This window comes from Herpailurus yagouaroundi, unplaced genomic scaffold (genome assembly GCF_014898765.1).
Source record: "Herpailurus yagouaroundi ecotype Mexico unplaced genomic scaffold, PumYag 77, whole genome shotgun sequence".
NCBI lineage: Eukaryota > Metazoa > Chordata > Mammalia > Carnivora > Felidae > Herpailurus > Herpailurus yagouaroundi.
This window is the reverse complement of record NW_024412388.1, coordinates 92,603,600-92,616,183: the sequence shown is the minus strand read 5'-3', so window position 1 is coordinate 92,616,183 and position 12,584 is coordinate 92,603,600. Positions and strand designations below refer to the sequence as shown.

Sequence of the window (12,584 nt, the reverse complement as noted above, 5' to 3'; positions counted from 1 at the left end):
GTTAATTAGTGGTGTGAGCTATTAAGAACCTGCCCAGGAGGCTGCCCTGTTTTGCCTCTAGATTAGCATTCGTGGGTAGCCCTATGACTAAAGGGCCATGCTTATCCTGAGTGAAGAGGAATCTGATACAGCTGTCAGCAGTCCTCCCCCTCACTCCCAAAGAGATGCCCTCTAAAAGTTGGAAGTTATGACATCCTGTTCTCGAACCCACCCCTTCCTGCACTGTAGTAGGTAGTAACTGCACATAGAGTGTGAGTTTGAGCTTGGTGAGTGTGGTAAAATAGGTAGAATTTTGAGGACATGGGCAAGCTAGAATGTATGGGTGTTTCCCAGCTAGCAGAGGTTTTGCACAGAGTACACTAGTTCAAAAGTATAGTTTTCGATGATGGGTATGACATTCAGGGAAATGTGGATGTAGGGGAGGAGGGCAGGAGGGAGAACAAGATGTATCAAGGGCTGGAGAGCTAGTTTACTTGGATGGGGCTTTTTCTGGAGAAGAGCATTTCAGGAGAACTTGACTTGGGGGAGTGGGATCAGCTAAATTTAAACAGCTAAATTTAAAGCAAGTCAATGGTATTGATTTAGAGCAAACACAAATGCTTAGATAATCCAGGTTCCCACATAAAATTTTATCTTAGGTGATTTGAGATTGACCTCAACTTTACAGAGCTTTATAACTCTATTGTTTAATGTAGTCTAACTATATTCTTAGGAGACAAAGAGAGTCTGATAGGCTCAATATGAGTCAGGAGGCTACTTGTAGCTCAGAAAGCTGTGCCCAGTAGGAATAGTTAGATTATAAACATTGGGTAGTTGGGGTAGAAGGCAGTTCCAGAAAGTGGATCATGCCATTTTCTCTCAACGTTGGTCCAGGCGGAGAAGGGGGACTAGTTGTACAAAATGACACGGTAGCCCAGGAGTTGATGAAGGTTAGAGAATCTTCCGTTCTACTTGTAATTGCCAAATACACTGGTCATCACAATCTAGGCCTTACCTAACTTGAGTTTTCCCTATTATTCAGTACTCTTAACCATTCCCCTTGACACTTTCCTTCATATCCTACCACATCCCCCATGCTGTCATTTAGCTATCTGATTAATTTCCCTGGCATTAGCTATAACCTACACCCAGGCAGATAAGTCACTAGTTCCACATAAGGCTTTTCTCCTGAACTTTGGATTCAAAATTTCTATCTTCTTCTCCCATCTCCTTTCCCAGGTGTCCTGCAGTGACCTCAGATTTCACATGTCTAAAACCAGCCTTGTTAGTCATTAACAGAGGCTTCCTCTGCCTACTCCTTGTCTTAGTTAAAGGTTCAGCATCCATGCACTCACCTGAACCTGGATGTGCGCCTTGATGTGCCCACCTCTCTCATCTTCATTTACTCACCATTTGTTCTTAGCTCTCCTCCTAAGGCTCTCTAGAACCCACTGATAGGGTATTGCTGTAGATGAAAAAAAAAATCTCAGTGTCATTTGTTTGGACAACTGCAAAAGCCTCCTAACTCCTTGCTGTCAATCATACTCCTTCTATATGATTTCCAACATGATCTTCATTAAAATCAATTCTGATTGTAAGATTCTACTGCTCCCTATACCTTCCATTCCTTACAGAGTAGTGTCCAAACTTCAGTTAGACTGGAGCTTCTTGCTGATAAGAACCATACTTAAGTGATGCCCTTACCTTTGGAAAGCCATGGTAGGTGGATGAGTGAGTGGACAGACAGTGACAAGTATGAGTGACAAGTGATGAATGGCTGACAAACAGATGGACAGTGTAATGAGTAGAAGTATAGCACTAGGGTTTCTGGGCTCTGAGGATCACTATAGTGTTGGAACCAGAAACAGGAGGCTGTGGGAGATTGGACAGGTTTTGATTCTGCCCTTGTAAAAACTGGAGCCCAACTCGATGAAGGATAAGTGAAATGAAAACCTTCTCTGAATCCCTGGCTGGTACTTTAAGAATTGAAGATAGACTTGGTAGGACCTTTGCATTCCGTTCTAGTATTTATGCAAGGAAAGGCTCATGCTCTGTGCATCAATCATCAGGCCTTTGACAGGGGAGCCTAGGTTAGGTTAATAAGTAGCGAGGAACAGAACCATATCACAGAACACCTGATGACAATAATATCTCAATTTCTAGGGAAGTATACTCCCTGATCCAGTCAATCCCATTTTCAGAATTCTTGCTGGGGTTTTACTATTTCCTCTCCTTGAAATGCGCTCCCTTTTCTCCCAACAGTTCCAAGATCTATTCTTCCTTTACTTCCCCTACAAGCCCTTTGCCAATCATTTAACCTCACCTTAGCCACCCAACAGTAGTGTGAATTAAATTGTTCTCTAATTAGTTTGTATGTAGGTTTTATGTATTTGCTGTTAAGCAACTAAAACACTCCTAAAATACTTCAAATCCCATTGGGTCTACTATATAAACATTGATTTTTCACACATGCACTCTTGGCTGTGAGTTCCAAAGCCCTCCAAGGTGGCTCCCTTCTAAGAAATGGCTTGGGGATCTGAGCTGGTTCCATCTTGGGACTTTGCAAATTCAACACATGGCTTCCCAGTAGCTGTTCTTAAAACCTCATAAACTGAAATGAATAACACTTTTTTTTTCCTTTTAATCACACTGTATTGGTTAAAAATAGTTACATTAGCCTCAACTTAATTACATGGGGAGGTAGACAATGTGTGGAATACATGGACGGTTTGGGCACTTTTCATTTCCTCTAGTAGAATATGTGTTCATTCCTGTAGGGAACGTATTTTCATCTTTTGTATTCATCCCTTAGTACCAAGTCCAAAGTCAGGATGCTTAACCTCAAGTTGTTATTCCCTTTTCCCCAGATAGGGATATCTCTGCTCCAATACAGTCTTTAATAGTGTTGGATGTAGCTAGACACTAACCAATCAGCATGTGAAATAGCTCTTAGGCATTTCTTTTTGTGGAACTTAAGCCTTATTTGGATGTTGTCTTCCCTGAATTTAGAAACCTTTTATGTTTCTTGCTCTGTCACCCTTAAATTTACCTAGTTTTCATTCATCTTTGAAATAATTACTTGGCAAAAATGCAGTGCATTTCTGAATGAAGTAAGTCATTTATATTAATATTGAACTATGACAGATTATTAATTCAAGTGCATTTGAAATATTTTAAAAAGGTGTTTTTAGTTTTCTGTTTTGTATTTATAAGACAAACTGTGCAACTTAGAAACAAATTTGAAGGCTGGGTGATTAGTTTATGTCTTAACATTTGAGAATTTGCATGGATATGAAGAGCAGGCAATTTCCCTCTCTCATTTTCACTGAACTTGAGTTGATGCCTTCACATTCACCATGGCAACCTCAATGATCAACACGTACATGGCCTCTGAAGTGTGCTGCCAGAACTTTCCAACCTAAATAATGAATAGGTATGGACTCCATTACATGAGACTCTCTCAACAAGTCGCTGCAGAGCTGATGCAATTCTAGAATGGCATTTCTTTCTCACAGCACACCACCAAGAGGGTCTAATCCAAACTGCGACCTTTTGGGAGCACTTGTGTTTTTCCCCTGCTAAACCCTTCTTACTCTGACTTTGATCAATAATAGCTTGCTTTGCAGCCTCTCAGTTTAAACAAAGAAAGTCGCACTGGAAGGCAAATATTGCCGGAGCAGAAACTTTGGTTTAATGCATCTTTTCCTTTAGTGGGAATGCAAGCCTCAGCTGCTCTAATATTTAACCAAAGCAGGTCCCCATTTGCTTCTCTGTTTAATCGTTCTTTTATCTAGGCCAGCTCCTGCTCCTGCTGCTGCTATAGCCATTCCTAATTGGAAGGAAGTTGCCTTGGTATCCTAATGGTTTAAACCTGCAGGATTGTTACCTAGAACCTCTACCCCAAAAGGCATCTGAAATGCCTTTTTTATTAATAATAGTGCAGTATTTTATCATAAGAGGTAAGCTCTTAGAGCATAGTTTTATTTCAGCCTTGTGCCACTAGGCATTTTATCAGATTGCTTTTACATGAACTGAGACTTGGTCATTGATTTCATTACCAAAAAATGACTTTGGTTCTACTTCATATGACTTAAAGCCTTTCCCATAAATTAGCCCTCTTTTTTTAATTTACCAAGAAAATTTTATTCTCATGGTTGGTTATTATTCCTTCCACTTAACTATTTGGGTGAGTTTAGTGATATACTAATGATTATTAAAGTAAACTGGAAAATATCATGTGGTCTGTTAGAGCTCATGAAAAGACTTGAAATCAAAATCTCTTTCCAAGTATTTAAACTTTTTTCTTCCTAATATTGCTATAGATCTGAGTGGTGAACTTAACATTTGTTTAACTTCAAAATTTTATCAGTTCAACTGTCTTTTAGTTTTAATGTTTGACAAAAATAGCATGTTAGCCATGATGACAAGGCGCCTTCAAAAGCTATTCTGGTTATTACTTTTCTGTGGCTTCTTTTGAGACCAACCGTCTTACTGGACATTGATTTGTTTAGTCTTAACAAATAGAACTTCAGATAAGAGAGCAAATTGTGTAATATTGTATGCTTTGAGAGCCACTTGTATTGGAAAAACAAATATAATAGGACTGAATTTTTTGTTTAAACAAATGAATTGTATTAAGTGAATCTAAAGCCTCGGTGGAAAACAATTCTTTTACACAAATATGCACATTGAACCCTGTGCTGGCATTGAAGATGGAGTTCTGCAAAGCCTCCAAGCACCTCAGTAACACCCCTTCTCTGAATTACATTAAACCAGTCGGGACTTGATGAAAGAATGCAAGGTATAAACCCCTTGAGGGCCTGTGAGTCACCATCTAGAAAGGCTCTTGAAAGGGTAAGAACATTTTATAGTTTGATCAATAGCAGTCTGAGAATAGGCTGCGGGGTAAAGACAAGTTGAGGATTAAAAACTTTGGGAAACTTGAAGAATTGAATTACTCTCCTAAGGAAGTTCCCAGGAGAAAAAAGAGAGGACAGAAAGAAAGACTTTTTCATCAGATCTCAAGCAGCAACCTTTCTGTTTGGTCAGAATTCAGCTAAAATAGATTTGATGGTCATCAGCCCTTATTATCTTGATCTTGATGCAGAACTGTGACACACAAAGTGTTTTTTAGGGACCCAAGTACCTGCCATAGTAGTTTTGGGTACATATCAAGAGGAGATTGAAGATGGTGTTGGAGACTTCAAAATTAAAGCAACCTTTCCATAGAATATTTCATTGAAAGAGGCCCTTATTCTATTTTTCTAGCCAGAATGAGCCTTTACTTTGAAAATGTATAAAGCAATTTTGGCAGTTGGGTCTTCCTCTCTCATCACTGTTATTTTAGTATAAGTTAAGCTGTTGCATTAGTATGGTTATCAGAATTTAGATTTTGTTTATAAAGGAGGCAAATAGTTCAATGCTGTGGCCACTAGGGTAAGTACAAAAGTAATAAGATAAGAATTGCTGAACTTAAAACAGGTTCTAAGAGTTATTTCAAGACCTTTGGGTTTTGCACTATTCTTAGAAAATTTACAGAAACCTACTATGACACAGAAGTAAATAAAAGCTGAGACTTTTAAGAGCCACTCTGCTAGACCCAGTGTGAGAAGATCAAAGTGTGAACTTCTCCATACCAACTCTATGGAGGACGTGGGCCTCTTTCCTGGGTGACAGGGTATAGAGGGTAGATATGGTAGCCATGAGGACTGGAAGTGGTGGCAAGGAAAAGGTAAGCCCTAAATAAGAACTCAGGTCCTTAGAGTTGGAGTTACATCCAGCACAAAGCCTCTTTTCCATTTTTCCTACTTGGATTACAATGAAGAGGCTTTGTGTAGAGGAGTTCTTAGTACATTTAATCAGAATTACAAGGAAAGCTGATGAGACATCCAAAGAGAGAAAGCAGGAGCCAACAGGAAGTGCGTAAATGAAAGAGAGAGATTGGGTAAGGTGGTCAGCCCAGTCTGGATTGCTTCTGGCTTTGTACCAGTCACCTGTGTGCCTTGCTGGGACCTCTCACTCTCTTGAGTCCTGTAATAGGTGCTTACTCATGCAGGGAGCTGGCCACATTGAACTTACACACTACATAACAAAATATGAAGAGCCTGTCAGTGAGAGTCTTCTATTCCTAGATCTTAGTTTCTGGGTAAAGAGGTACAAGTGTCTGCATAGTTAGTTGACCACCTTAGATGCCATCTTTTCCCCTTTCTGAGGAGCAACCAGATGACCCTCGTGGACCATAGTGTCTCACTTACTGTCACATCGGCGATCATAGGTTTTATACAAAAATAGAATACATTTAAAACATGCTGTAAAAGACCTACTCACAAGGACATAAAAATACTTATATGCAAAGAGTCAGAAAAAAAATGGTAATTTTGAATTGAAATTAAGTTGCATATTCATTTATGAACACTGAACCCAAAAGATCTGAGGTGTTTCCGTTTTGGAGGACATCTGGAAATAGCCAGCCTTTCTCAGTCTCCTTAGATGGAAAACTTAAACTCCTCTCCCATTTGGTGCTTCTTGCAGTTTATGATTCTCAGTTCAGGCTCTTTCTCTAACGCACCAGTAGGAGAAAAAAAAAGTAGTTTAGGGCTATTCTGGAATAGAAGTCTTTCTGGTCAAACCAGCAAAACAGGTGTCACACCTGCTGTTAGGAACCTAAGTTCACCTAACCTGGGTTCTTAGTCTTGACACAGCATCCAGCCAAATGGTACCTATAGAGACCCTTTCCACAAACCTCTTAGGCAGTCTATCTTCTGAAACATTGCTTATTTCTAAATGAGGAAAATAAGTGAAATAGCTTTCTGTCCAGGAATACTCCTTTGTAAAGGCCAACTTTAAACCTGGCAAAGATGCCTTCATAGAAGGCAGTCATTTGTGAAAGCTGGTGGCGTGGGGCTTGAAATTGACAGGGGAGTGCACACCTAACTTTTCTATGGAAAGGTGACTTTGGTCATGAGTCTTCCATTTACATTAGTCAGAAGTACTCTTTTATAAAACAAAACAAAACAACCTTCTGTTCCATGCCCCAGGCAGCTTCCTGTGTAAAGCAATCTGTGGCAGCTAGTCAGGTGTTCAGGTTGGAATTGTCCCCTTGAACTCGGGTTGTGGGACTTCTTGTATGGTCTTACTGAAACAGCTTACAAAGCTCTCATTTAGGCCTGTCCTTTCTTTTCTGGTGTTTCCCTCAGTTTCTTCTTTTTCTCAGATCCCTCTTCAGAAGACCATTTTGGATGGGAGCAGTCAGGCATAGACTCAAAATGACAAGGTGTTTGCCATCACAGCCTGGAAAAGCAATAACGTGTGTAGGTGCTCTTGGGTACGGAGAAAGGAAGCCTAAGTATCCAGCAGGTGTCCACGTGCAGTGTGTTGCCTTTACTTTCAGAACAACCCTTCACCCTTCTGCCACTGTACTCATCACCTGCGGATCTCCGGGTCCTTTACAACTGTTAGTCATTTTCAAGAACTCAAATGTAATGAGTAGATTGTTGTTTCTGCTTACAGACGAGGAAACTAAAGATGAAAGGGAAAAATTAGCATTGAGGTCGAATCCTGTCAGTTTTGTATTTCCATCTTTAAATTAAACTGTCTTTCCCCCCAAAAATTAAAAAAATAAGAGTTACAGCCACTTAATGAAAAAAAAATTCATATGCAATACTGTACAGTGTTAAATTCACAGTTGTTATACTCAATGAAATACCTTTGTGTAACTTAGTGCGTTTAGACTTAAAACTAGGTGTGTTGAAAGGTTCCCACCTAGCTTTTTCTCATGCATGTAAATTTAGTGCAAGCCTCTGTTTCAAGGAGCTTTATGTGGTTGGATTGACATTGCTTAATCAACAATTGAAAAAGTTAAGCATAACCTAGAAGTCATTTAGAACTGTGAGTCACTTTCCTGACAAGCCAATAAGGCAAGAGAACCTGGGTTGCAAAACAATTACTAGCCCAGCCTGAGGGACCCTGGAAATATATTACAAGTATTAGTTAGGGAAACAAAGCAGCAGTGTTTTACCAAGCTGCAGAGAACAAGCTAAGGTTGCTAACTAAACAAAATAACTTTACACTGACAATGCCAATTTTTACATTTGTTTCAGAACAAGGGACGCTCAAACCACCGGAGGTAAGATTAACATTTAAAAATTTTTTATACAACTTTTGCATTTCAGGTTGTTTGTTAACTTAAGCAGGCTTGAGCTTTTAGAATGCTAAATGTGTGTCTTAAAATGGATAGAAACAGAGCTAGAGAAATCAAGTGCTTATGAATTAAATGCACAGGTTAGATCAGAGGAATTTTCAGTCACTGTCTGGAGATCTTAGGTAGAGGGAAAATGTGAATATTTAAGAATGTGTGTGATATGGAACATCATACTTAGGTACTTATTCAGGTAAATTTCAAATACTCTAACAACATGTGGCCCTAATATCGGGATACTTTTCCCTAGTTTCCTGCAGAATTCCACAAAACCCTGAGGTTTGTAAAAGTTAATGCAACTATATTCATTTCTTTGGAATAAATATCTTTGATCCTACTAGTACAGAAGGAAGGTAGCCCTCACCCCAGGGAGTTGGTAGATGTGTCCCTGTCATGAAACATTGCATGGCTGCCCAACATTTGCTAGTCCTGAAAAGTTCTAACAGTGTTCATCTCAGAATGTGGTTTCATGTTTCTAGTAGTTGTCTATTTGAGCACAAACATGATTTGTATCGTGTCTTATTGATCAAAAGCAAGATCTGATAGCATTTTTTTTCAGCTTAACACAGTTTAAGGTCTAATGGCTTAGAACTGTGTGATCCCTGTCACCTCTCAGAATAAAGGTATTTTAAAAAAATATGAAAGAATGAGAAATATGACAGATTCCAGACAACCGTTGCCTTGGCCTTTAACCAAAAGTAGCAGATTTCTCATCTGACCTCCCAAAAATAGTATCATGGAGAAAATTAAAATATAAAATGTATGTGATTGGTTATGTGAATCAAAAGTACAGTAATTTGAGAATTTCAGAGTAAAAGAATGACAAAAAAAACATTCTATACAAAATTTTTTTAATGTAATAATTATGTATCATTAAGGGTGGTATAATATTTTTTAATAGGCTGGCATTTATATTGTGAAAATAATGAAAAGCACAGTAAGATTAAATAAGCAATTATTTCTGCTTCTCTTTTGCATAAGTGCATAATTTGCACATATAGGGTATCAAGAATGTGCTATGGGGATGCTCATATGCACTTCTTCAGTGTTTCAGTTAAGAATTTTAGTCTAGAATTTAGATCAAGGAATATCATAAAAATAGTTTATGTAGGCTTTTCTAGGGCTAAAATTAATTAATGTGAAATTTCTTTTACTGTTTAGTTGTCAGGTCAGATTTTTCATCAGGACTATAAGGGTGCTGCCAATGAAGATTTTGGAAAGTGGCCTGCTTTCTCTTATTCTCACACTTCCTTAGATTATTGAGACAGAACTCTGAACTTGCACGAAGTATTACTTTACATTTACCCTATTAGCTATATGTATTATTATTTTTTCCAAAGAAGATGATCTCACTTGATTTTATTTAAGTAATGTGAAGTGGGTGTATTTACAGAAAGTGTGCTAATAAGAAGTAGTTAATGATTTTCACATGATACTAAATAATTCTCTCCAAGCATTTTATCCTTTTAAAAAATGACACGGAAGCCTATTATGAAATGAATTAATTTTCACGTTGACTTTTTTTTAATGCAGCATCAGTGGTTTTGCGACTTGCTTAAGTATTGAATACAATAAGTGCAATTTTTATTTAATGTGTGATTCTGCTCATCTTTATTTTGGGTGCATAATTATAGTAAGCTCTTATATTACCCAATCTATTTGGAAACCTTAACTTGGTTTAAGGAGAAATGTCGCAAAAAAACGTTAAGAAGCATCTTGCACTTTATTATGCTTTTCCACCAAGACTGTGTGGAGGGTGGTTTAATTCTCTGAGGCAGAGGCTTGTATGATGTTCAGGAGTCTTCCTAGTAGTAAATAATAAACCCTTTTGTAAGCTCTGTCATCTGTAGTTTCCCCACCCTTGAAGTTCTTTCTCTCCATATACCAGTTTGTAGTCCTATTCTGTTCCCCTTTCAGTAGCTATGATTGTGACTTTGTAATTTTTAATTTTACACTTTATTCTTAACATAGGTCAGTTTTTTTTTTTTTAATTTTTTTTTCAACGTTTTTATTTATTTTTGGGACAGAGAGAGACAGAGCATGAACGGGGGAGGGGCAGAGAGAGAGGGAGACACAGAATCGGAAATAGGCTCCAGGCTCTGAGCCATCAGCCCAGAGCCTGACGCGGGGCTCGAACTCACGGACCGCGAGATCGTGACCTGGCTGAAGTCGGACGCTTAACCGACTGCGCCACCCAGGCGCCCCAAGATAGGTCAGTTTTTAATAGCTACAGGATCTGTAGGCCTTCATGAGCCCCCTTCATGTTCATCCCATGTTCTATTCTGGAGTGGGTCTTCAGAAGCTGCCTTCAGCTGTGGGAAGTAAGATTATTATTACCTATCTATTTAACACATATGCACTCTAAATCCATTCCTTAATTTGGTTTTGGTTTTTTTTTTTTTTTACCTTTAAAACTGAGGTACCAAAGCCAGTTACATAGCAAATGAACCTTTTGCTTATTTTGTTGGTAAAATCAACAGAGAATTAAGTTTATCCCAAGAGGCAAGAAGAGATTCTTGGATGATAAAAGTATTTCTTTTAGAGAAAGACAAGGTAATGGGTAATGAAGCAAGAAATAACTCAAATGCTTCTAAAATTAGGTTGGTTGGTTGTCCCCTCCCCTGCGCCTTCTAGTTTGATCAAAGAAGATTGAGAAAGTTCTAAAGACCATTTCTCCTGATCTCATGGGGCTGCATTTGACAGCTCCCAGGGATTGCCTCTAGGTGTGCACTCCTGTTTTCTCTCCTCTCCCTGCTAGGGACAGAAGCTCTGTCCAAGCTTTTGAGAATATAGGTGGGGGAGGGGAGTAGATGGGATGGAATATGACAGAATGACAATTGAAATTAGCATTTTAAAATTGTTTATGGTCTGCTAAATATTTACAAATTTTTTTACAATGTAAAATAGTTTTTAGATGCTTTGTTTAAAGTTTTTTTTAATGTTTGTTTATTTTGGAGAGAGAGACAGAGCATGAGCTGGGAAGTGGCAGAGAGAGAGGAGGACACAGAATCCAAAGCAGGCTCCAGGCTCTGAGCTGTCAACACAGAGCCCGACATGGGGCTCAAACCCACGAACCCTGAGATCACAACCGAGCTGAAGTCTGATGCTTAACTAGCTGAGCCACCCAAGAGCCCCTGGGTACTTTTAAAGTAAAATAAATCTCCAAAGGCATTTGGTATAAGTAGCTGAAAAAAAATTTTTTTTTCAATACAACAAATCATAATTACACTCATTCTTCCTGCAGAAAAATTTGTTTTCGGGGTCACTGATTTATCAGGAGGAAAAACCTAAAACATAAGCAGTAGGGCAATAACTTTAGAAAAACAGTTTGTAATTTGTGTGCATGTAAACAGTCAAAATACCATGAAGTTAATAGTAATGATGATGATGATATTATTGTTATTATCATTATTAACAACAACAGTAAAGTTGTCACTTAACTGTGTGGCCGGAAGTGTTCCAGGCATTTCACAGGACTCATTTAATTCTCACTACAAATGCTGTGAAGTAGGTGCTATTATTATCCCCATTTTATACGTGAGAAAACTGAGGCACAGAGATGCTCACAGTCAAACAGCAGGTGCCAAGTGACAAGGTCTGAATTGGAACTCAGGCAGTCTGATTCTGGAATCCATATTCTTTTTTTTTTTAATTTTTTAAAATATTTATTTATTTTTGAGAGAGACAGAGTGTGAGCAGAGGAGGGGCAGAGAGAGGGAGACACCAAATCTGAAGCAGGCTCCAGGCCTGAGCTGTCAGCAGAGAGCCCGACGCGGGGCTTGAACTCATGGACTGCGAGATCATGACCTGAGGTGAAGTTGGCCACTTAACCGACTAAGTCACCCAGGTGCCCCTAGAATCCATATTCTTAATAATTATACCATGTTCAATCTCTCTCACTCTCTCTCTTTTGGATAGAGTGTGCACACGAGCAGGGGAAGAGGCAGAAAGAGAGGGAGACAGAGAATCCCAAGCAGGCTCCACACTGTCAGCGCATGACCTGAGCTGAAGTTAAGAGTTAGATGCTTAACTGACTGAGCCTCCCAGGCTCCCTTCTCTATTGTTTTTTTCATACAGTGTTATATCAGTTTCAGGTGCACAGTGCAACGATTCATAGTCCTGTTCATTACTCAGTGTTCACCACATAAATGTACTCTTCATCCCCTTTATTTCAGCCACCTCCACCACCGCTCTGGGAATCACCAGTTTGTTCTCTGTACTTAACAATCTGTATGTTCATTTTCTCTTTTTTTCTTTGTTCGTTTTTGTTTCTAAATTGCCCATGTGAATGAAATCATATGGTATTTATCTTTCTCTGACTTATGTCATTTAGTATTATACCATCTAGGTCCATCTGTGTTGTTGCAAATTATTCTCTATTTCAGTCCTCACTTCAGGTAGTATAGCA

At 38.8% G+C, this 12,584-nt stretch overlaps 1 protein-coding gene across 2 annotated transcripts in view; it reads left to right on the top strand.

Moving 5' to 3' along the window:
• The window catches only part of VAV3 (vav guanine nucleotide exchange factor 3), a 271,460-nt gene that overhangs the window by 150,089 nt on the left and 108,787 nt on the right, over window positions 1–12,584 (top strand). For both annotated transcript variants that reach the window (XM_040471158.1, XM_040471159.1), the window contains one exon: window positions 8,079–8,104. In XM_040471158.1, coding sequence (XP_040327092.1) covers window positions 8,079–8,104 — 26 coding nt within the window. The remainder of the gene's footprint in view (window positions 1–8,078; window positions 8,105–12,584) is intronic.